The sequence below is a fragment of the Esox lucius genome, chromosome 18 (assembly GCF_011004845.1).
Source record: "Esox lucius isolate fEsoLuc1 chromosome 18, fEsoLuc1.pri, whole genome shotgun sequence".
Lineage (NCBI taxonomy): Eukaryota > Metazoa > Chordata > Actinopteri > Esociformes > Esocidae > Esox > Esox lucius.
Genome location: NC_047586.1, coordinates 15445912 through 15469302, shown reverse-complemented (window position 1 = coordinate 15469302; position 23391 = coordinate 15445912). Strand labels below are relative to the sequence as shown.

The 23391-nt window shown below is 39.8% G+C and overlaps 2 protein-coding genes and 1 long non-coding RNA gene across 5 annotated transcripts; 1 reads left to right on the top strand and 2 right to left on the bottom strand.

Annotated features, from left to right (window-relative positions):
• Positions 1 to 594: 594 nt before the first annotated feature.
• gpr132b (G protein-coupled receptor 132b) lies at positions 595 to 9662 on the bottom strand. Of its 2 annotated transcripts, none has more exons than XM_010882470.4 (2): positions 9503 to 9662; positions 595 to 2577 (listed from the first exon to the last, which is right to left on the bottom strand). In XM_010882470.4, the coding sequence occupies exon 2, from the start codon at positions 2570 to 2572 to the stop codon at positions 1493 to 1495; it is 1080 nt and encodes a 359-aa protein (XP_010880772.1). In that variant the 5' UTR covers positions 2573 to 2577; positions 9503 to 9662; the 3' UTR covers positions 595 to 1492. The 2 variants fall into 2 exon arrangements, with proteins under 2 accessions (XP_010880772.1, XP_010880773.1); XM_010882471.4 differs by lacking the exon at positions 9503 to 9662 and adding an exon at positions 9058 to 9487.
• Positions 9663 to 9763: 101 nt separating this feature from the next.
• vipas39 (VPS33B interacting protein, apical-basolateral polarity regulator, spe-39 homolog) lies at positions 9764 to 21451 on the bottom strand. 2 transcript variants are annotated; one of them, XM_010882469.5, is made up of 19 exons: positions 21267 to 21451; positions 20431 to 20523; positions 19302 to 19401; positions 18563 to 18703; positions 18323 to 18361; positions 18166 to 18230; positions 17963 to 18019; positions 17635 to 17727; positions 17516 to 17549; positions 16922 to 17024; positions 16599 to 16626; positions 16346 to 16419; positions 15710 to 15785; positions 15289 to 15423; positions 14654 to 14695; positions 14232 to 14408; positions 13845 to 13934; positions 13439 to 13543; positions 9764 to 11460 (listed from the first exon to the last, which is right to left on the bottom strand). In XM_010882469.5, the coding sequence occupies exons 2-19, from the start codon at positions 20521 to 20523 to the stop codon at positions 11440 to 11442; spliced, it is 1473 nt and encodes a 490-aa protein (XP_010880771.1). In that variant the 5' UTR covers positions 21267 to 21451; the 3' UTR covers positions 9764 to 11439. The 2 variants fall into 2 exon arrangements, with proteins under 2 accessions (XP_010880771.1, XP_019911949.1); XM_020056390.3 differs by lacking the exon at positions 21267 to 21451 and adding an exon at positions 20861 to 21036.
• LOC105017676 lies at positions 15733 to 19390 on the top strand. Its single transcript, XR_004574734.1, has 3 exons — positions 15733 to 15810; positions 16966 to 17069; positions 19311 to 19390. It is a non-coding gene; the product is annotated as an uncharacterized LOC105017676 (long non-coding RNA).
• Positions 21452 to 23391: the final 1940 nt, after the last annotated feature.

Here is a 23391-nt window from a genome sequence, read left to right as displayed (position 1 = left end):
TTTCCTGACCCTATTAATGCTGCATATCGGTGTCAAAACTATTGATTGATGTGAAAGTAATTTTTAATGGTTTATCGATATATAATTGCAACCACCAGCAACAGTGAGACACATACTGTCAGTCACAATTAATTCAATAGTAATTACTCCAAGTTTATTGCCCCTATCTCTCCTGTCTCAATAACAACAGTTAATCTCATGAACACGTTATACCTAAATTCAACAACCAAAAGGATGACCTAGGAACAGCTAGATGCATGTTTTTTAAAGCTAAAAACAGAAGTGAGTGTTCATTCTAAACCACAAGCTCACCGGATATTCTTCTTGTTGAAACAGCTCTTTAAACATTTCTCTGTTCAGATTTGTCAGTTTTTTCCACTTCACACTAAAACCACATATGCTGTGTGGGAACCAAAAAAATCTGACAGTTTTACTTGGAATGTATTCTCTTTTTGTCAGTTGAGTCAGTACTGGTGCCTCTTCTTTTGACAGACATCCACTTCAATAATAACACTGAAAAGGAAATGTTTTATTCAAATGTTTATTTAAACATGTACAAATAGTATAAATAATATTCAAGAGGTGCAATAAAAAATACAAAAAATCGACCTTACATAAAAAGGTTATATGAAGATTATATCTTCACTTATATACAATTTTATGTTACAAAACACTTTTTGTTGTTTTCAAAATAAAATATTACAGTGTATGAACATGCGTGTGCTCTATGCATCTACTCTAAAATCTATCTATTTGTGTAATTATTTCACAAAATGTCCTTTCACTAAGATCAGTAGTTTATTTAATCATTTATTTAATCATTTAAGCAGATATTATGCATTTTAAGTCCAATACCATCAGCAAGCTTCATCCCGCAATTAAAGTATAGTTTGTCAACCAGCACATTATTATGAGGCAGGGAGGCAGCGATTATTTTACAATATTTTTTATATTAATCATTTTATTTTGTTGAATTTCGTGTTTGTCAGGTTTCCTTGATTCCCTCGGCAATCTCCTCAACAAGGAAGTTACAGGTCCTTAATCTTCATTCAAAATCTTTTTTACAGGAATTTTAAAAAGTTTTAGGACAGGATTAGCTTATACGCAATTTCTTTAACAAATACTTTTCTTTCATGGAAAATCTTCATAAAAATTAGTTAACTCCTACAGTAGCAGCAGACCTGTTAACTTCCACAAATGCTGAATTTGGCAACACACAAAATATTGACAAACCTACAAAAGGAACACGAGGCCACAAGGATCTTAATGCATGGCTGAAGATGGATTTGACTAATCTCAGTTCCTCTGTCAGTTTCTGGCTCTTGCTATGTTTGTGTTTCCACCTGGCTCAATGATGAGGCAGTTCATTTTTCCATAGGACCTGCAAGGTCTCTATCACTGGTTTACTTCAGCAGTCAGATCTGCATATCCCTCCAACTCTCCTAGGTTTAGCATACATAATGTACGTCAAAACCCCGCCCCTCCTCTTCCATTAACAGACCTGCTTCTCCACCTCTCGTGCGGCGACAACCACCTCTGAGGAATTCTTGGAGTTGTGCATCCTGTGCTGGCTGCTGTCAGTGGAACGTGGCTGGAGAGTTGTCAACCACCGGATTCTTGTAAAGGCGCGACGCAGTTCCTTGCGGATGTTGTCACTGGAGAGCACGTAGAGGATGGGGTTAATGGCACTGTTGAACGTGGACAGGCCAAGGGAGATTGTGTAAGGGGTGTAAATGCTTTGCTCAAAGTGACAGGTCTTCTGCAGTTTTGGGATGTGGAAGGTGACCGCACGTACCAGAAGTATCAAGTGGTATGGTGCGAAGCACCCCAGGAAGAGGAAAACAACGCCGTACGCCAAGTAGCGGACCCGCTTCTTCTGACACGGACGGAGCCCAGTGCTGGCCTGCACATTGACCAGGATGCCACGATTTGTAACTACCAGTATGACCAGCGGTACAAAGAAGCCGATGAGAAAGCGGGCATAGTTGAAACCCGTCACAGTGGGTGTGCTCTGGCCCGGCTCGAAGCAACGGCCCTCTTGCACGTCGCCCTCCGGCATGGTAAAAACCGGCGTGTGGCCCAAAAACACCACCAACACGATGGTCAAGGTAACCCCGACCGCCAGCTTCTGCCGTCGAACGCCGCGCGACTCCAAGGCGTAGACCACGGCCACGTATCGGTCGCTGGAGATGCAGCACAACAGGAGAATACTGATGTACATGTTGTTGAAGAAAAAGTAGCCCGTCACCTTGCAGGCCATGGGGCTCCAGCGCCACCTGTGGGCTGTGTTCACATAGTCGGCCCACATGGGCAGAGTGCAGAGGTACATGAGGTCGCACATGGACAGGCTTAGCAGGTAGATGCCCAGGACGTTCTTGCGAAGCACCTGTAAAAAGGTCAGGTAGACTGTAACAATATTTGCGGGCACCCCGATAACCAGCACCACACTGTAAAGCACCACTAAGGGCACACGGTCGTTTTCATAGTTCAGGACACAGGACGGTTCAGGTGTTGATCCAGTGGTCAAGTTGGTGGCCGCCAGGCTGGTCTGAATCGTGGTCGGCTCATGCATGGTATCTGGGAAATGGAGGGAGAGGGAAAGACGTTACCTCTAAATCATGTAATTTGCAGAGCATTTTTAGGCAGATGTTTCGTGTCATTAATATTGGCCGGATATCTCTTGAATCATGTTTGATGATGGCCTAAGATGGCTTTCTGGTCTACTGACGTTACCTCTGCAATGGTTGGGAAAGGGTATGGGAGCTGGACACAGCCACGCAAACCATTTTGCTGTTTGAGAACACATACTGACTCATCTTTTTATGGAAATGAGTAAAGAGCTGGACTATAATAATATGGCTTAGGCATTGATGTCTCCATGCCTAGAATGAAATAATGTACTGTAAACATATACATACTCATACACACACACCTAAAGGATTATTAGGAACACCATACTAATACTGTGTTTGACCCCCTTTCGCCTTCAGAACTGCCTTAATTCTACATGGCATTGATTCAACAAGGTGCTGAAAGCATTCTTTAGAAATGTTGGCCCATATTGATAGGATAGCATCTTGCAGTTGATGGAGATTTGTGGGATGCACATCCAGGGCACGAAGCTCCCGTTCCACCACATCCCAAAGATGCTCTATTGGGTTGAGATCTGGTGACTGTGGGGGCCATTTCAGTACAGTGAACTCATTGTCATGTTCAAGAAACCAATTTGAAATGATTCGAGCTTTGTGACATGGTGCATTATCCTGCTGGAAGTAGCCATCAGAGGATGGGTACATGGTGGTCATAAAGGGATGGACATGGTCAGAAACAATGCTCAGGTAGGCCGTGGCATTTAAACGATGCCCAATTGGCACTAAGGGGCCTAAAGTGTGACAAGAAAACATCCCCCACACCATTACACCACCACCACCAGCCTGCACAGTGGTAACAAGGCATGATGGATCCATGTTCTCATTCTGTTTACACCAAATTCTGACTCTACCATCTGAATGTCTCAACAGAAATCGAGACTCATCAGACCAGGCAACATTCTTCCAGTCTTCAACTGTCCAATTTTGGTGAGCTCGTGCAAATTGTAGCCTCTTTTTCCTATTTGTAGTGGAGATGTGTGGTACCCGGTGGGGTCTTCTGCTGTTGTAGCCCATCCACCTCAAGATTGTGTGTGTTGTGGCTTCACAAATGCTTTGCTGCATACCTCGGTTGTAACAAGTGGTTATTTCAGTCAAAGTTGCTCTTCTATCAGCTTGAATCAGTCGGCCCATTCTCCTCTGACCTCTAGCATCAACAAGGCATTTTCGCCCACAGGACTGCCGCATACTGGATGTTTTTCCCTTTTCACACCATTCTTTGTAATTCATTTCCCTACAAATGGTTGTGCGTGAAAATCCCAGTAACTGAGCAGATTGTGAAATACTCAGACCGGCCCATCTGGCACCAACAACCATGCCACGCTCAAAATTGCTTAAATCACCTTTCTTTCCCATTCTGACATTCAGTTTGGAGTTCAGGAGATTGTCATGACCAGGACCACACCCCTAAATGCATTGAAGCAACTACCATGTGATTGGTTGATTAGATAATTTCATTAATGAGAAATTGAACAGGTGTTTCTAATAATCCTTTAGGTGAGTGTACAATGTATACTGTGCCTCTAGAAAGTATTCAGACCCCTTCACTTTATCCACATTTTGTTGTGTAATGGAGGTGATTTATAATTAAATATACACACTGCTCAAAAGAAATAATGGAACACGTAATCATCACAGTATAAAACCAAGTCAATTAAACTTCAGAGGTATAAATCCTTCCAGTTAGGAAGCATAAATGATTGTGAATCAATGTCACCTGGTTTGATGCAAATGAAAGTGACAACAGGTGCACTGGAGAGGCAACATCAAGACAATCCCCAAAAAGGGAATGGTTTTACAGGTGGTGGCCACAGACAATTGCTCTCTCCTTATCCGTCCTGACTGATTGTTTTCTAGTTTTGCATTATGTCATTATGTTATGTCATTTTGTTCTCAACGAATTACACAGAGACCCGATGTGTGATGTTAGTGTTTCCTTAATTCTTTTGAGCAGTTTATGTATATTTTACATAAGATGTCTTGGCATTAGGCTCCGTTTCTGTATGCAATACTAACACCAATAACATTTACAATGAAAAATTATTATCAACTCCCATAGACAATGAACAAGGTACACAATACCAACACCCCACAGAAGGAAACCCAAAACCAATCAGGTGGTGATGGTGGGGGATGGCTGTAGCAACCGCATGCTTCAATGATCAGCAGACTGAGTGAGTACACTGACTAACTTAAATAGACCTCCATAGTAGATTAGAAAATCTTGAAACTGTGGTTGGTGAAATGCCAACTTCAGCTAATGCATCGCTGAGCCTATAGCCACACGGGTTCCCCGGCTGAAAAATGTGTAGAAAGTGAATGGGTTTGAATACTTTCTGCAGCCACACCAAATATATTGCCACCCCAAAATAGTGAGCTAAAACATTAATATAATATGGATAGTACATGAGACAAGATTTTTGCTTTTTGGCCACGCAAACCATTGTCACGTTTGGCGACCGCATACAAAGAACAGCACCTTAAAATCAGAAATTTTTTATTAATCAACACAAAAGTCCATAATGTCAGAGTGAAAAAGCAGAAAATAATTGATTGCATAAATATTCACCCCCTTTGCTATCACACACCTGAGCTGTTTGTGCAACCAGTTGTCTTTAGAAGTCAAGAAATCAGTTAAATGGAGTCCCACAGTTGGTTTATACAATTCTTAAGAAAAACTACATCACGAAGACAAAGGAACATTCAAAACGAATCCAAAATAAGTGATAGGATATAAGAACATTTCCAAAGCATTGAATATCCCCCCCAGAGCACAGTTCATTCTTAAGTCCATTCTTAAGAAATTGAGAGAATATGGCACAACTGGGAATGTGTTCTGTGGCCTGATGAAACCAAAATAGAGCTTTTTGGCCTCCCCACTAAGTGCTATGTTTGGCTGAAGCACATCACTCAGAGAACACTGTGAAGCATGGTGGTAACAGCATAAATCTATGGGGATGCTACTGTGCGTCAGTACAGTCTGGAAAGTTTGGGAAGCTAAAGGGAAAAATTAACACAGCAAAGTGCAGAGATATCCAGGAAGAAAACCTGATGAAGTCTGCAAGAGACTTGTGACTTGAAGAACAGTCGTCTTCCGGCAGAACAATCACCACAAACATTCAGCCAAAACCACACTGGAGTTTAAAAAATAAAAATGTTAATGTTCTGGAGAGGCTCAGTCAAAGACTGCACCTAAATCCAATAGATAATATGTGGAAAATATGTGGAACACCAGGTCCCCATCTAACTTAACAGAACTTGAACTTATCACTTAAACAATCACTTATTTTGTGTTTGGTTTTTGTAATTCATTTGGAACAGTGTGTAGATGAATTTGTTTTACTTTTTCTGTTGATCAGTGGCAAAAACTGTGGTGAAAAGGTCCAAGGGGGGTTAATATCTTTTAGAGCCACTGCATATGAAAGCCACACCAATTCTTTCTTGTAGGCTATGACTGCAATCACTAGTGTGTAGTGTAGTAATATCAAAGGCTCGGCCTTACACCCACACAAATGACTCATAACTCTCTGTATTAACACAGGCTGCCCAATACAACACCCCTGGAAGGCCAACAAAAATAAGTATTATGGATTTATTTAAAGCATATGGAAGCTGAGTCATATGCATACTGGGTCACACATAGATGACCTGCGAGTTGTGACTGTCTGCAGCGACAACTGCTAAGAGGCATGTCTTTGTTGGTATAACTTAACTGAAACTTTTCTTTCCTGTTGAGGAATTCATTGAATCGTTAACCTTTATGATTATCAAGGTTAGTCTGCTATTCTTTCTCCCCTTCCCTGGAGTTTCAGTACAGTACCTTAAAAGTAATCTTTGGATACAAATCTGAGATTTTTTAGGCTTGGCATAAAAAGGTGTAAAACAGAAAGACTTCTTGGACAAAAGTTTTAGGTTTTAGCTGCCAAAATTTTTCTGCATGAACACAACCCTGGGCTAGTAACACAATGTGTGGACGGAACTGCCCCTGTAGATTTCCTCATTTGACTTCTCCACCAAGTTAGGGACCTTTCCACTGTGGCATAAACTGTATTTCTGGAGACATATATTTTCAGAAGGGGAAATTGACCCTAATTGTGACCCTGCTCTCTATTCTTTAACACTTTATTGCTCAGTGGTAACAGTTCCTGAGATAAAAGACCAACACAAATATCTAACCATGTAAAGAACATTGCCCTAATCATAACACAATCTACGTCCAGCGTTTTGTTAATTAATTATATCTCTTAAATGTATACATTTAGACACTTCATGATTAATCCGATAGGAAAGTGACAGAATGTTAGATTGTTTGCTGAAGAAGCAGTCGTCCTGATTCAAACTCATCCTGCCAAGGTGTATTTATTCTGGAGGCAGAAGCCTAGACTGCTATAACCAGCACTATACACACTACTATAACCCGCACTATACACACTACTATTACCAGCACTATACACACTACTATAACCTGCACTATACACACTACTATTACCAGCACTATACACACTACTATTACCAGCACTATACACACTACTATAACCAGCACTATTCACACTACTATAACCCACACTATACACACTACTATAACCAGCACTATACACACTACTATAACCAGTACTATACACACTACTATAACCCGCACTATACACACTACTATAACCCGCACTATACACACTACTATAACCAGCACTATACACACTACTATTACCAGCACTATATACACAACTATAACCAGCACTATACACACTACTATAACCAGTACTATAGACACTACTATAACCAGCACTATACACACTACTATAACCAGTACTATACACACTACTATAACCAGTACTATACACACTACTATAACCAGCACTATACGTACTACAATAACCAGCACTATACACACTACTATAACCAGTACTATAGACACTACTATAACCAGCACTATACACACTACTATAACCAACCAAACAACCACTCAGCTCACCCACCCCCACAAACTCTGCCCCTCTCTCATCAACCCATTACTCAAGCCCCCCAAGCTGAACGAGACATCTCCTGAAAAATTCATCACTTCCTCAGAGAAGAGAGGGAGAAATACTTAAGATGGACAACAAGCACACCACTTAACACTGACAACACATGAACATTTTGTATAATAATATGTAGCCATATAAGCTACTGGGATTGCAACATATTTTGCAATTAATCAATGAATGAGAACATGGTGAATAAGGACAATTTTTACAGTGTATTGGCCAATTTGGGATAAGCAGTTCAGGTATCTCTTGTCGAGGGTTGCATTTAAAGAAGTTAATCAGACTTCACTCCAAGTAGAGCCAAAGACTCTACTTGGAGTGAAGAAAATGTGTTTACTTGACCAAAAATATACTGTATATCTGAGTAACATTGTAGAGCACAATGTAATTCAAGATGGATGCACAAGTTATAGCTTTTTAATGTTCCAGTTACATTCACGCTGAAAGGGCTATTCATGATGAATGGACAACAACAGCAATGGGAACACTAGAATCAGGGAGCTGCTGTTTGCAAGAAGCTGATATCAAACAAATGTACATTTAAATAATTAAAACATATAGTACAACACATGTATTTTACATGGAATGTACCATCAAGTTAAGAGGTGATAGCCCAGGCGGTTGATCATACTGAATGGGCAAGCACACTGGTTCAGTTAGTGCATATAGGGTATACCCATTAGAGACAGAAAACAGAGCTTGTGCACTGAAGGGCAATACATCACCCGACTAGACTAGATCAATATTGAAAGAAAGAGCGCTACTAGCCTCGCTGTAAAGCTTTGTCTTCATTGTGTTACATGCCTTGTTTCCAGACACATATTTATGGTTAGGTCAGACACGATGACTTTAGGAGCGAAAGAAACCATTACTCAGTGTGTCGCCTGCCATTAGTGGAAGTAACTCCCACCACTCCGCGCATCTTTCAACTCAAGCGCACGTCGTGCAGTAACTGGGTTGTCTAGGCAGATATTATCTTTAGTCTAGTCTCAGTAGTCCTGCGTTCCGTATTGCACACAATATTCTGAGCATAAAGTTGAGAACTGGCTGGGCATCATTTCAGAAGCGTCACATTAGTCAACTGACATGTAGTTAGATGTCAAATATTGTAATCTATTTTTTAACAACATAGACTGCAAGGTCCTACAATAGCAGTTTCACTATTGTAGATGGCACTATGATTTTGTAACAAAAGAAATCAAGGCATTCCCAGACAATTTCAACAAAGCGTATGATTACTATCATTAAATATTCATACAAAAAATATATATTTGCCACAGGGTGGCAAGCGGAAAAGTTACACTTATTTGAAAGGAAATTTAATAATTAATCTGTCTGCAATCTGTAATCACAATTAATTTTTAATAGTAAAATTAAATTCTACTCACTAGTGAAATCACAATTTCATTTAAATTTCATTAAATCCATGTAGTGTTAACATTTCCAAATATAAGACAAAATAGAACAAACTGCTTTTGTTGAGTTCTTGTTAACCCCACCCACCCATAGGCGTAGCAGGAGTTACTGGGTTTCGTGATAAGTAACCTGTACATGACTTAATAAATTCCCCAGCCATGCAAACAAAAAACCACATCCTTCCTATAGTTTTTGCATGGTAAATCTGTATGGTATACCGTGGACTATTACTGAATCGAGGGCGACGTTTCATCCAACAGAACACTACTCAGAACGAGCTCAAAACGCTTTAGCTCTAGTACAGGGGTGCGCGTCTGGTGAGCGTCTGTCACTACTGTCAGCGATTACCTGGACTAACGGTATTGTTAAATCAATTATTGAAATTATTATTATCATCCGATCACCAGATAAACTCACCGTTTTATTGCAGACCTGTTGGCTCTTGATGTCCGCACAATCCCATTCATTGATGCTTGAGAGACAGCATGCTTATTCCACCTTCGTCGTGTCACTTACATAGGCATAATGTTATAGTGCTGTTTGAGCGTCTGGGAGGCTGTATCTTCACTTGCATTTTGAAGTACCACGTGGTTAGAATACTGGTGACAGACAATAATTTATTTATTTCTTGAACTAGCTAACTCCTCATAAATAATACATAAAGAAAAACAAGAAAAAGACAAAAGCACACGTTTTATTTTTCAGTACAGGCTTAACAATCTTTCTCTTAGGATAATAGAATTTTGTAAATATGTGGCTGCTGAAAAACAATAAATCCATAATTTTAATTAAATATGTATGCATGTGGCTCATTCATAGAGATGGAGACAAGTCCAATCTGTTTCTGACGTCGGTAACGTCGGTGTCAGTATGCATGCAAATTTGAATATAATTAATTGGCTGATCCCCTTTGAAAAGTTAATTGATGTTGGGATCACGTGATTCTAACCAGGTCATCGTGTGGAATAGGCCAGTGAGGTTCCAATTCCTCATGCTCTAGGCTAGGCCCTCTTATTTTCTAAGGCTTTACCAAGAGATCAGACACTAACATACCTTCACAGACTTCTATTTTTGCTATGCAGATAACATTCAACTATTTTTCTGTTATCCCTCTTCTGACAGTAGCATGTTGACACACATTTCTGCGTTCCTGGCCGACATCTCTGCTTGGAAGTTCTGCCCACCACCTCAAGCTTGACTTAAAAAAGACAGAGCTGTTCCTCCTCCAAAATAAATTCCTGATTTTAAGGATTTACAATGAAAAAACTGAGTGGAACTGCCCTCAAGTCCACAGTTGAGTTTGAAGGCTCTAGAACATTTGTACAATAGTACCTCACCTCACACAGAAAGTGATGCAGGTACTAATCCAGGCAAGTGTTATTGCTTGTCTAGACTAATGCAACTCACTATTGTTTAGGCTCCCTGCTTGTGCCATCAAAACCCTGGAACATATCCAGAATTCCCGAACGTTGCTTCGTGGTCGGACCTCCCCAAATTCTACCATGTCACTGCACCCTTCATGCCAAAATCAATGTAAAAAACAGACCAAAAGAGGAGCACTCTCAGGTGGGCAGGTACCTCAGCACAACACAAGTGCACAGTCAGGTTAGCAACCACCACTCCAAAAAAAAAAAAAAAAACTCTTACTTGAGCCGTCCACTGTTGTTGTTGTAATCAAACTGAGATGCTCACCACTGGGCAGCTAGAAGACAGGTGTTTCCCATGACAAAATTTTTTATCACATGATGCGAACTGTCAATGCCATAAATTATCATGTTTACCTGTGGTATAGAAGTGGCATTCAGGCGTGGACTGTGTTGTTCGGCTCCGATTTAAAAGCCCAGAAAAATATAGATGAGCTCTAAATGTACAAAACGCCACAGTAACAGGGCAGAAATGCGTCTGAACAGTTGTTATTAAAGTTTTATTTTCATGTTTATAAAAACATGAATTACGTAAGGAAAGTTGATACCTGACAAACGTGTCTGATGAGAGGTCAGAGAAATACAATGTACACTGCTGCTTAGCCTTTTTCTATCACTAAGAGGGTTGGTGAAGAAGACTTGGCAAACTGGATATTAGGTCAAGCAAGCGTCACATAGCCAGGCAAAACATGTTGATAAGAAAATGGAAAGGTTCTGTCTCATTCGTTTGTACGGCCACCTGCTCTATCCTCGGCTGTCAGACTGAAAAAAAATGGCTCTGGTCCAGCAGACTGATGCCTTGGACTAGATGTAAAGTACAGAGAATGTACTCCATCTTGCATTGTCTGAGCCAAGCATGTGCTTCACGTGTGTCGCACATTTTAAATGTCCATCTACAGCAGTCACCTAGTGGTATTTCCTTCAGTTCCATCAGTTTTTCCATCGGATTTGCTGCAGGAAAAGAGAAAAGGTTGTGTTAGTGAACATAATAAAGACTTTGAATGCCCTTTACACAGACTGCACTAGTAATGGGGGACATTTTCAATGCGGTTAGATATCATGAAAAGGTATATGACCCATACTGTATAATATTACAATATTATTTTTGTTGAATTTTGATTTCCACAAAACACTATAACTGTTTCACAGATCTTGATTAAATAATTACACCTTCATCTGGATTTACTCAATGTTGAGCCAAAACATTTGACACCAGACCCATTGAAAGTCTGCTTGTATTTTAAGTAAGAATATTTTTGAAAGTAAGAATCAAATAATGCATTCATAAAGATTTAAGAGAAACATGATGGGAGAATTAATCACATAGGTAGTGGGTTGGTTGAAACTTGATCGAAACTGGTAAGAATGTCTGCTGTACATGGGGTATGAAACGGTTTCAACAACTCATTTGATAAAGTTCTGTTAAACTGCACAAAGTGGAAGTGATTTGAGGAACTACTGACAGGTACTATACACAGGAATAGTTCTGACAGTTCCATACACTAGAAAACAAAAACCATTTAATTGAGCTAGCTACCAAATGACTCCCATTCACTTCTTGTTCATGTAATTGAGCTAGCTACCAAATGACTCCCATTCACTTCTTGTTCATGTAATTGAGCTAGCTACCAAATGACTCCCATTCACTTCTTGTTCATGTAATTGAGCTAGCTACCAAATGACTCCCATTCACTTCTTGTTCATGTAATTGAGCTAGCTACCAAATGACTCCCATTCACTTCTTGATCGTGGCCTGGTCTGATCACGTTTTGTTTTACATCACGTGGATGGCCGGGTGCGTGTGCATCGTTTGCCTGGAGAACACATGGCACCAGGATGCACTATGGGAAGGAGGCAAGCCGGCGGAGGCAGTGTGAGGATTTGGGCAATGTTCTGCTGGGAAACCTTGGGTCCTGCCATTCATGTGGATTTACTTTGACACGTACAACCTACCTAAGCATTGTTGCAGACCATGTGCAACCTTTCATGGCAACGGTATTCCCTGACGGCATTGGCCTCTTTCAGCAGTATAATGCGCCCAGCCACAAAGCAAAAATGGTTCAGGAATGAGGTTCAGTTTGAGGAACACAACAACGAGCTCAAAGTGCTGACTTGGCCTCCAAATTCCTCAGATCACAATCCAATCGAGCATCTGTGGGATGTGCTGGACAAACAAGTCGGAATCCATGGAGGCCCCACCTCGCAACGTACAGGACTTAAAGGATCTGCTGCTAACGTCTTGGTGCCAGATACCACAGCACACCATCAGAGGTCTCGATGGGTCAGGGCTGTTTTGGTGGCAAAAGGGGGACCTACACAATATTAGGCAGGTGGTCATAATGTTATGGCTGATCAGTGTATATATTAGATTAAATTAGCATCATGTAAAAAAGAAAAAAGATGTCCATTCATGTTTGTCTTTGCCGAATTCACACTCTTATTGCCCCCATTCTTAGCCGACTGCCAAGTTATTTCCGTGTGGACAGATTTTCGGTACCGTTAGGGCTCTCGCTACACCTTTTCCTCTAAGCCAAGCTCTAAGTGTTTTTCCCTTCCGGACCTGGTACCACCTAACTCAGACTGCCTACTGAGACTTCGCTTGGCTGAAAGTTTTATTCCTGAAACAATAGCCCTCCAGTGTACAGGGTAGCTCAGGACGGTTTCCCGTGGAAGCCAGCGTTTGCCCGATTCTCATTGGCACACAACGTTGGCTTTATCAAACATATGAGTCAAATTGTAAGCGGAAGCAACCAAGTAAAAATCAGCAACGGGAGAACGTTAAACCTAACTGCACATATACCCAGATAACGCACGCGCACAATGTTTGTGGAACGATGCTGTGGCTGTGATGGAGTGGGTAGACACCGGCTTTGAATGAAGGATTGGAGTACTGGAAACTGGCCACCTGCAATTCCCCCCTCTGTCTTACCGAGTTGCAGAGTAGTTCTTCGATCTTCCTATACTCCGGTGAGCTTCTTTCCACCTTCTCCCGGTACCCAATCAACAGCTGCCGGTCCTTCAGGTCCCTGTACGTCTGATTGGGCAAAATTACAACAATGATATGCCACCAACTGGAATACTTTGCAAAAGCGTTTAAGTCCTTAGGCACTAGGAAATCTGGTTTAGTATTAAACTGCAGAACTATTCCCAAACAAGTAGTAGATGCATAAGATGAACACCATTGTTGTGATGTTTACCATGTACGCTAGCAGAAGTTACTCCTAGCCACAGATACAGGGTCAGAATATCTCTCTAGGGGTACTGTTTAAGGTTGTGGTGTCTGTGTTAGAGGCAATTAGCATTTGGTGATAATATGCGTCTGTCAGATATCTCACATTGATAATGACATCGTGACACTTATACTTCTGCGCCAAACTGATCTTCTGCTCAGTGTCTTCAACCAAATTCACATACTCTTGCAATACCTGAAAGGACAGAGAGACAGCAACGAAGCATTGAAAGAAAGAAGTTACCGTGATGTGGTTTAACAGTTTAATAACAGTTTCTACTATAGCTAAGAAGGGAAACAGAAATACAAAGCAATTTCCTGGCTTTGTTTCAGTTATTATGCCCAATTCAGTTCCACTGTATGGCATGTAATGTGCCACACCCAATACATCTGGAAAAATATTGAAACAATGGGAATGTTTCAGGTAATTTTAAAAACACAGCACCACCTGGTGTTAAGATCGGGGAAGCACGGCTGTAGTTGGCCAACCAACCTGTACTGGTGCGTTGTTTTTATGAAGGATGTCCACTATTCTATGGAAGCCAATGGGAGACCTCTTTTTGGTGTAACCCAGCCAGTTCTTGGTAGTGAACAGAGCGTCCACATCAAACCAGGCTTTCAACTTTGCCCTTGCACCCAGACAGGTGAGTAGAAACTGTTTATCTGAAATCTGTATGGAAACAAACAGGAATACAGTGAGGTTAATACAACAACTGAATGTCGTTTAACCCGGAAAGAGATATTTCTTTACCTCTTTCTGTAAATTCAGTTGACGGCAAATTGAGGTATTTGAAATCGTTATCTCAATGTAGAACCTATAATATTTAATATCTTCAAATATTCAGCTATTAACCTGAATAACAATACAGCTGGCAATTATTAACATGTAGACTGAGCTTCTTGTCCCTCTCTTACCCTGAAGGTCTTCCGTATGTTGGCTGGACTGCTGTATGTGCCCTGAGGAAGAGAATCTGCTAGTGAGTCAACACTGTGCCAGATTAGACCCAGACCCAGGAACACACACGCGCACGCGCACGCGCACACGCACACTGAAAAACATGCAAGGTAACAAACACGTCCACACACAGGCACAAACACATGGCTGCAGGGATAATAAAATATGTATAATGAATATAATGGTAGATTCATTCTTACATTAATAACAGACACCACAAATTGGTTCCCTACCACATCCTAAACAATTCACACAATCTCAGTCTTCCTAATGTGGCCAGAACAGAGAATTATAGTCCGAATTGTGTCTCCGTAGCACTGTAGTCACGAACCCTGAGAACTATGAGGTGTGCCAGCTCCTGTTTCCATCCAGCAATAAGAAGACCAACACCTCATTCACTTATCAACATGCAAAATATGGCGTAGCTGCAGCACCAGGATTGTGGGTTCAATTCCCGTGGCCAACCATACATAAAATATGTGCACGCATGCATAAGTTGCTTCGGATACAAATTTCGGCTAAATGTCATATACTAGACCACGTCTGGCAAACCAGGACTTCCAGGACCAAGCTTAAGGCCACTTCAAAAACTTACTTCAGACTCTCCATAATGGTAGAAGCAGGAGTAGTAGAGAGTAGTGATGATGGGCATGTTGAGGATGGAGGCTTTCCGCGGGTATTTCTTAAAGATGTCCGCCTGGCTGCTACTCTCCACATGTTTGTCATTTGCCTATAGAAACAGATAGGGGAAGATGTGTAGTGTCTGGCTTTGAAGCCTGCATAGCCTTTAACATTTTACATATCAATGATAAAATAAAATATCTTGTCATTGTTAATGTTATGTCTCAGTTGGAAGCCTGCTTTCACGAATTAGCATTCTTCTAAAGAAAAACTAAAAAAAACATGTTAATTTGGATTCATTGTCCACATTATTACTGTACTACTGTGTCTTGTGCAATATTCAGCCATTGATCTCCTTTAGTTGAGTATGTTTCTAAATGGCAGTGGTTTCTCACCTCAATGATAATCTGCCTCTCCAGGAGTGTGTAGTGATCCAACACATGAGTGGCATCTTCCTGTGAGAAGGGAAGACTGCAACAATGCCCATGTTGGCCAGGTCAGTAACACTGTTCTCCAAAACCATTTCATTATACATACATTAGGTAACCTACAGAACATATGTTTGGTAACATCTTCATCTTATTGTAGAATTGCAGAAGATATGCTTTAAATTCCACATTATTGGTCAGGCTCAGTACAAGTAAAAAAATGTAATAATGATCACCACTGGAAGTAACTATGGAGCATGAAAACTACATGCAGCTCTCAAGAACTGAATTGGAGGCTTGCAAAAATTTATGTTTTGTTGTGGGGTCCTTGTACAACCATGTATTTTTTTAAATACACAAATCAAGATTTAATGTCTGAAAACGTCAAAAGAAAAATGGTCTGTTCATAAGAGAAGTTTGGAGGCTTTATATAAGTTATGTTCATCACAGCGTGCGATGGAAAACCTTTTGCAACAGAAAACAAAACAAAAAACTTATTCTGGGACACATGCAGGTAGTATCATACTTTATATGAAAATCCTCTTTTGTAATGCAACTTAATCAGCATGGCCCTGAGACATGTAGTGTGGTGTGGATCTTTACCTGAGGCAGTTCTTCAGGAAGTCTCTCCTTCTGTTCTCGTCTTTGATATTGAGGTGGTCTCTGTACTGCATCAGCTGAACATGGAGACAGGAGAAGGTGCACTGAGATTTAAAACCAACAAAACCAACGAGTGCAGAGCATTAAAGTTACTCTAACTGTCCCATTGACTCAATTGTGCTGGCCCAGCACTAGAATGTGTTTTCAGGGAGCCATCCCACCAAAAACGTACAGGCCGTTTGTGGGTAGTACATACCGCCATGTCTTCTGTTCTGCCCAGGGACCTTGATGACATAAGAAAGAAGACTGATCAAAATGCAAACATAATAAGGGTACAAAATGGAAAACATTTAAAAAAACACTTTTGCAAAGGACATGGTGCGTTTCATAATGAATCAATCTTGAAAGGATGAGCGCTAAGGACAAGTCACTGTTTCAGTGTGTTCTGTTTGGTGCCTGAGAAAAACCGCCCAGATTCTAGACTCCTTGAACAGAAGTGGTACATCTAACAAGGTTACAAGACAAATCCATTGACACAATGTCATTTCTGAAAGGATGTTTAACGGAGTTGTTACTCACTTGAATAATTCCACCAAATGTTTATGTTCTCCCATTTCTTTCAGGTAGTGGATATAATGCCTAAGAGCTATTTCTCTTGCAATCAACTCCCGAAAGAGAATCTCTGTACAGAAACACAGTGAATGGTCATTCATTGCAGACTATTATTGTAAGTCATGAGATGGTATGGCAGTTGTTTTTCTTTCTAAATAATAATATAGTACAAGTTGCAGAAAGAAGAGGAGCTCATCAGAAACCGGGGTAAACGTTAGGGCTAGAAAAGTCATACACACTTCAAAGAATCCAAGGCACTCTCCCATATGACTATAAAAAGCCTTAACTAAACAGTAATATGGTATACTATTAAGAATACACTTCTGTCCAAAGAGACAGTACTGCATGTATACATTTTTCCAGCACCTGAGAATAATAAATATTCAGAACAAAATATAAAGTAACAGTTAAGAGAAGAATAGTGCCTCTTTCTGTATGTGTGAGGAAGAAAATCCCTTTGGAAAAAAGCAGGAGCAGACTTCAGTCTGGTGTAGATTTCTGTGAACTCAAACACGAAAGAAGTAGGTCAAAAAAATGTTATCACAAAGATGACAACCTTACCTTTACTTAGTGACTTTTTTAAAAATATTAAAACCTGCAAAAAGAGATTACAGAACAGTAAGTAAAACAAACACATAAACATGTATTGTTTTACTTAAACTAGTCAAATAAACCTGTACCGCAGTAATGACGTTTCCATCATGTGCATTTACAGCCTCATCCAATAGCAGCAGTTTGTCCTGTAAGAAGTGGAACTTCTCCAGAGAATAGGCCTTCAAGAAAATATGATCATGACTCCGGTTAAGGGTTGTGTCACAGACAAAATACATAAAGCAAAGTACTCGGAGGAGCTTCATTAAAGACTGCAATAGAATAATGAAATATATGCCATTTAGCAGACCATTATATATAAACTCACTTAAATTTAACATAATAACAGTCACCTAACAACTGACAGTCAGTTTGAAGACAACAAATAAGTGTCTGTTATACAGCGTAAGCTCCTACCTTTCCCTGCTGCATCCTCTTCACTGTCTCTTCAGGGGTCCAGTCACTGATGTAATCCTGCCACAACATGACATCAGCATTAATGGACCAAGGAATAACACAATGTAGGAAATACAAAATTAGTAATGCTAATAGCTTGTTTAGTTCAGATAGAGGAGCGACTTTTAAGAGTGCTTTGAAATACACAGATAAAGCAATCTTACCTTGTATTCCGATTTTGGTTTCCGAAGTTCTGGGGCATAATTTCGAAGGGATTGTTCACTGAAAGCTATAAAAAGATAGTATGATAAACACACTGGACAAGATGGTATCTTTCACGCACTTATGGCAACACAAATGTAGTAACAACTCATTACCCACACTCAGAGAAGGACTGGAGGCTCCCAGTTTTGGCCTTGCCTGTAAAATTACAGAGAAACAAAGAAAGGAGCTCTTTGGTGTACGTTTAGAGCTCTTTGGTTTTAAGTTTTGGTTTTAAGTTTTCTAAGAGGCAATTTGGTTTGAATTTGGTTTAACATCAGTTATCCCAAAATCCACCAACAACCATTATTTCAAAATAAACCAAAGACAATGGCCTCCAAAATCTATCACAGGTTTTACCTTTAAATAAGGAGCTTAAGGAGTAGCCAGAACTATTCTTGGGAAGCGAAGGGGCTGTGTCAATTTTGGGGAAGCTCAGGTCCCGCACCTCTCCCGTGGACCGAATGTTGGACGCGGTCTCCTTGACTGACCAGGAGATACCTGAGGGAACACAAGAACACCTCTAGTAGGACCACAACCTACAACATTTAGGCCCAGAGCGATTCAAATGACTAGCAAATGTACTTGTCCTAACTGAGCTCATCCCAAAACGTGCCATTGGAACACAGGACTGATGGTTGCTGATAATGGGCCTCTGTACGCCTATGTAGATATTCCATTGAAAATCTGACGTTTCCTGCTACAATAGTCACTTAAAACATTAACAATATCTACACTGTATTTTTGATCAATTTGATGTTATTTTAAAATTATTTTCTTTTGTAAAGTAGGATTTGTAAGTGATCCCAATCTTTTGAACGGTTGTATATATTACCATATATAATATTATAAAAATATTTTATATTTTCATTGTTCAGTTTACACCAATGATTGCTACTGCAGCACTTGCAAAGACTAGATTATTGTCAGGATGTCACTTTCTTTTATAGGAAAGAGAACTTACAGACTGCACACTTTTAAAAGGATAGTTCACTAATATTTTTTTTTGCATTTTGTTAGTTTATTGTAAATACAATTTCCAAGAATGATTCATGTCAACAGTGAAGATTTTGCATCCTATTATAGACAGTAATCTTACTTCCCACAGGCTCTCCACTCCAGTTCACCTTCTCCACCTCATCTTCTTCATCCTCATCCTCTACCAGAATACTGTTCACAGCCCGTTTAGATTCCTTTAACTACCCAGAAAAGTAGAAATAGAAAAACAATGTATGTTCACTACATGCACAGGGGCATCTCAAAAAAGGTGAATATCATGGAAGTTTTCTTCCGTAATTCAAATCAAAAAGTAACACCTTCATATATTCTAGATTCATTACACATAAATTGAAACATTCAATCCTTTTTTGTTTCAATATTGATGATTACGGCTTGCAGCTCATGTAAATCAAAAATCCAGTACCTCAAAATATTTGAATAAAAAATGTATAATATAGAAAATATGTATAATATATTAGGAAAATATTTGGAATATATTTAGTAGTATGTTTCAAAGTTTGCAAATGCCACACACTAAGGCAATGGCAATGTTTACATGTTGATATGCCAATCCCTCCATGATTCTATGATTGAAGAATTCTATAAAGAATTTATAATCCCTTGCATATTATGTCAGGGTTTGCATATTCGACCATTTAGCATCAAAGATCACAAAATGCTTTGTTGAATTATGCATTTGGTATATATTATATATGGGCTGCAATAAACTATTTTTCCTCTCAGTATTATAGCCTAAAACTGACAGATTTTAACCTATTTTCCTTATTTAAAGCATAATTTGGTTCAATCAAGACGCACATTTGTAACATCTTTGACAAAATCAAATCATAACTGTGACATAATATAAACAACAGCCAAATCATGCATTTTAGCCTACATATATAAAATAAACACACTAACACATATCCAAACACATATCCACACACACACACACACTCTCTGACAGAGCATTTGGTATGTAGATATTTTCTCAAGCCCTGTTAAAAAAACCTGGTTAAGCAAATGAAGGCCCCGATGAACAGGAGATTAAAAGAGTCAGGTGTATTACAGCAGAGGTTAAGAAAATGTCTAACATTTAAATGTAATAATTTTCAGATGATAAAACTAATGTTGCACCCCAAATGGCTGAGTTGGAGAGCCCAGCACTACATACCACGTTTTGGGCCCAAGTAAAAGGTACTGCATTACAGAATAATAAAATTATTTACCCTGGTAAAGTCATCATCTTCATCATCAAAGGTAAAGGCTTTGAACTTTGAACTGTTCCAGTATTCGTCATCATCCGGCTTACCCCGTATCATCTGGAATATACATTGTTATTTAGTGCACAAAGTAATGGAATTATTCATATTTTCCACAACCATTACAGGTTATAAAAGTCACCAATAACATACTGACTAAACTCATCAAAACGGTTTCAGCTGAAAGGCTGCAGGTTTCAGTCCTAGTCGGGCTTACTCCATAAGGACTTGAAGTAACACAGTGAATGTCCTAGCCTGCCTCCTGGAGTTGCTTACGCTAATGGCTATGATATGGACATAAGATAAGGCTGCAGAATCAAGGCCCAGACAGGATTCCTCCAGAATTCATAACCATATTCAAAAGGAAATAAATGGTATGTTCAAGTTTTGTACTTACACTAGCATGTACTGTAACTAACTGAAATGCTTGTTGATCGCACTCTCTGACAGAGAAGGTATTCTATAATGTTTCCCTCGTTACTTCTGCTTCTGACACTAAATAATGATAACACACTAGTGAAAAACATATGATTAAACTAATTTGTTCTAGCAATTTTGACAAATTTATTTTAGCGAGCTGAAGCTATATAACTAGCTATCTGTCAAAAGATCTGTGAATTGTGATGCTAGCTTGTCAGCAGGTATTTTGAGGAAGACATCGAAGTGTTCTATCATAACATGACCATCTCATGAACGATCGACATGTTCTGCAGGGTAATTCAACGTGACAAAATTACGCACAATCAGTCCCTTCTTCCATAACTGATATACCTAAAAGAGCATACGTTAAACAAATAATTTACCTTCCACTCCTCGGTGAGCAGTAGCTGTCTCTTGACCTATCTGACGTACCCTTTGATGGGAAATGTAGTTCACTTGTGATTTACCATACGCTTCAAAGAATATTGGATAACCAAAAAAATAATACACATTCATGTATCCTATTTATTTTACTTCCGTGTATTTTTTCCAATACTATATTTTCTCATTTTAATAATTTATAATGATTAATCTTTTTTTTTATTAATGAGCGGTTTTCTCTGCTCATGATCCTCCCACTTATAGACACAGTTCCAGACCGTTCCAGACACTCCAATTCACAGTTTAGTTACTACGGATGACATCAAGACAATATTTGCGAAGCAAACGAAAGTTGACATTCACAACTACACAGCAATAGTATGGGCCACGTTTAGTAACCCAGACTTGACCGTTCTTGAAGTGTCTGGATAGAATTCTGGTATGCGTATATTGCTCCGCCCCAACCAGAAACAAATTGCAGGGAGATGTCTCGCAATGAAGATGTCTTCCATGGGGTGGAGCTTCACATAATGGGAGGCAGGCAGCCCAGAGCAGCAACTTCAGCCAGCCAGTATCGCCGGAGCCAGTAAAAAAAACAACCTCGTGCCAAGCAATCAATACGATCAGTTAATGGAACCTACCGCTCAATACAATTATTGCATTATTACATCTTATGCCTGAAACACTTGGGTACAATAAAAGGATGATGAAACTAAACAAACAAAACGTTTAGAAAAAACAATGATAAGCTATACCAGACTGCTGTCATAGACATTAGCTTTATTTGACCCTTTTCATGAAACGAGCAGCTGTGTGTTTACTTTTGAGATTGAGATTTTGAGAGTCAGATCCTTGAATAGACTGAACGATACTCTGCAGATCAGTTACAAATGTGTTAGCTTCAGTAGTTATGGGATCTCAGGACTTCACTGACTGCCTTTCTAGCTTTTCTCTGGAAAGACACACTAGAGAGTTTCTTAATATGTATTATTGGAAGACTCTGGGTTGTCTCACAGAACCTTCTGTTGATGGAATGGCCCTCGAGACCAAGTGAAGAAGTAAACTCAGGCTCTGCTCACTGGCAAACAACTCCAATGACAAAACGGAACCAGTGAAACCTTTCAAGTCAGCCTTGATGCCATCCACAAATACAGAGGCCAACAAACACACTTCAGAATGACTCCCTCCAACAGGTAACAAGCAATCCTTCATCACCTCAGAGTTATACAAGACCAGAACCTGTTTGGCAATCTCTTTAGTGGTGTCAAGGAGGACTTGGTCTTGCATAGACATTTTGGAGGAAAGACATAGACTACCACCAACCACAGAGATGCCTGATTGCTTTTGTAAACCCTTTACCAACACAGTTCGAGCATTAAGATGTGATGCGATGTCATACCTGTGGTATAGGGTCTCAAATACCTCTGCATCAGCCAATCAGCATTCACGATTCATATTCATATAAAATGCATTATAATATTTTTATGTATGTACAATGATGCCACTCCCATTATTCCTCATTCCTATGATATCTAGCCATTACATGGCCTGTCACTGAAACTTGAAGCTAGGAAAGTAGAAAAGGAAATAAGGCAAGTAAATAAAGGGAACTACAGTAGGTCTGGTGCACCTAGTTCCCTTTAGTTAAGTTACGTTACCTGTCTTAACTTCCTATTTGTACTTTTGTGATGGGTTTCACTCCAACATTTCATTTATACCTTCTAACAATTTCAGACTTGAGTGAACTACAATAACGTTTGCTGAAGTTCAGTTAAGACTTTTCACTCAGACTGAGTACATTACGGTGCTTGCACTGGTGCTAGTTTGTCAGTGGAGAGGCTACAATAATGCAGGTGAATGTTGACTGACATACTATGGAAAACAGTTTTTTTTCAACACACATCTCTATCCTGTCTTAAGAAAACATTATTGACGTTTCATTCCTGTAATGAAGTGTTTATCTCACACGTAGGTGTGTGACAAAGCTGTGTTCCACAGGCAGAGTTCCACAGGCAGATGGTGGAGATGGGTGAGACGCTCCTGAGGTTAAGAAGGGAATATCCTGCAGCTAACTATTGAGCAAATCTACATGGTCTTGGTAGGTGGCACCCCACAAGAAAGGTTCTA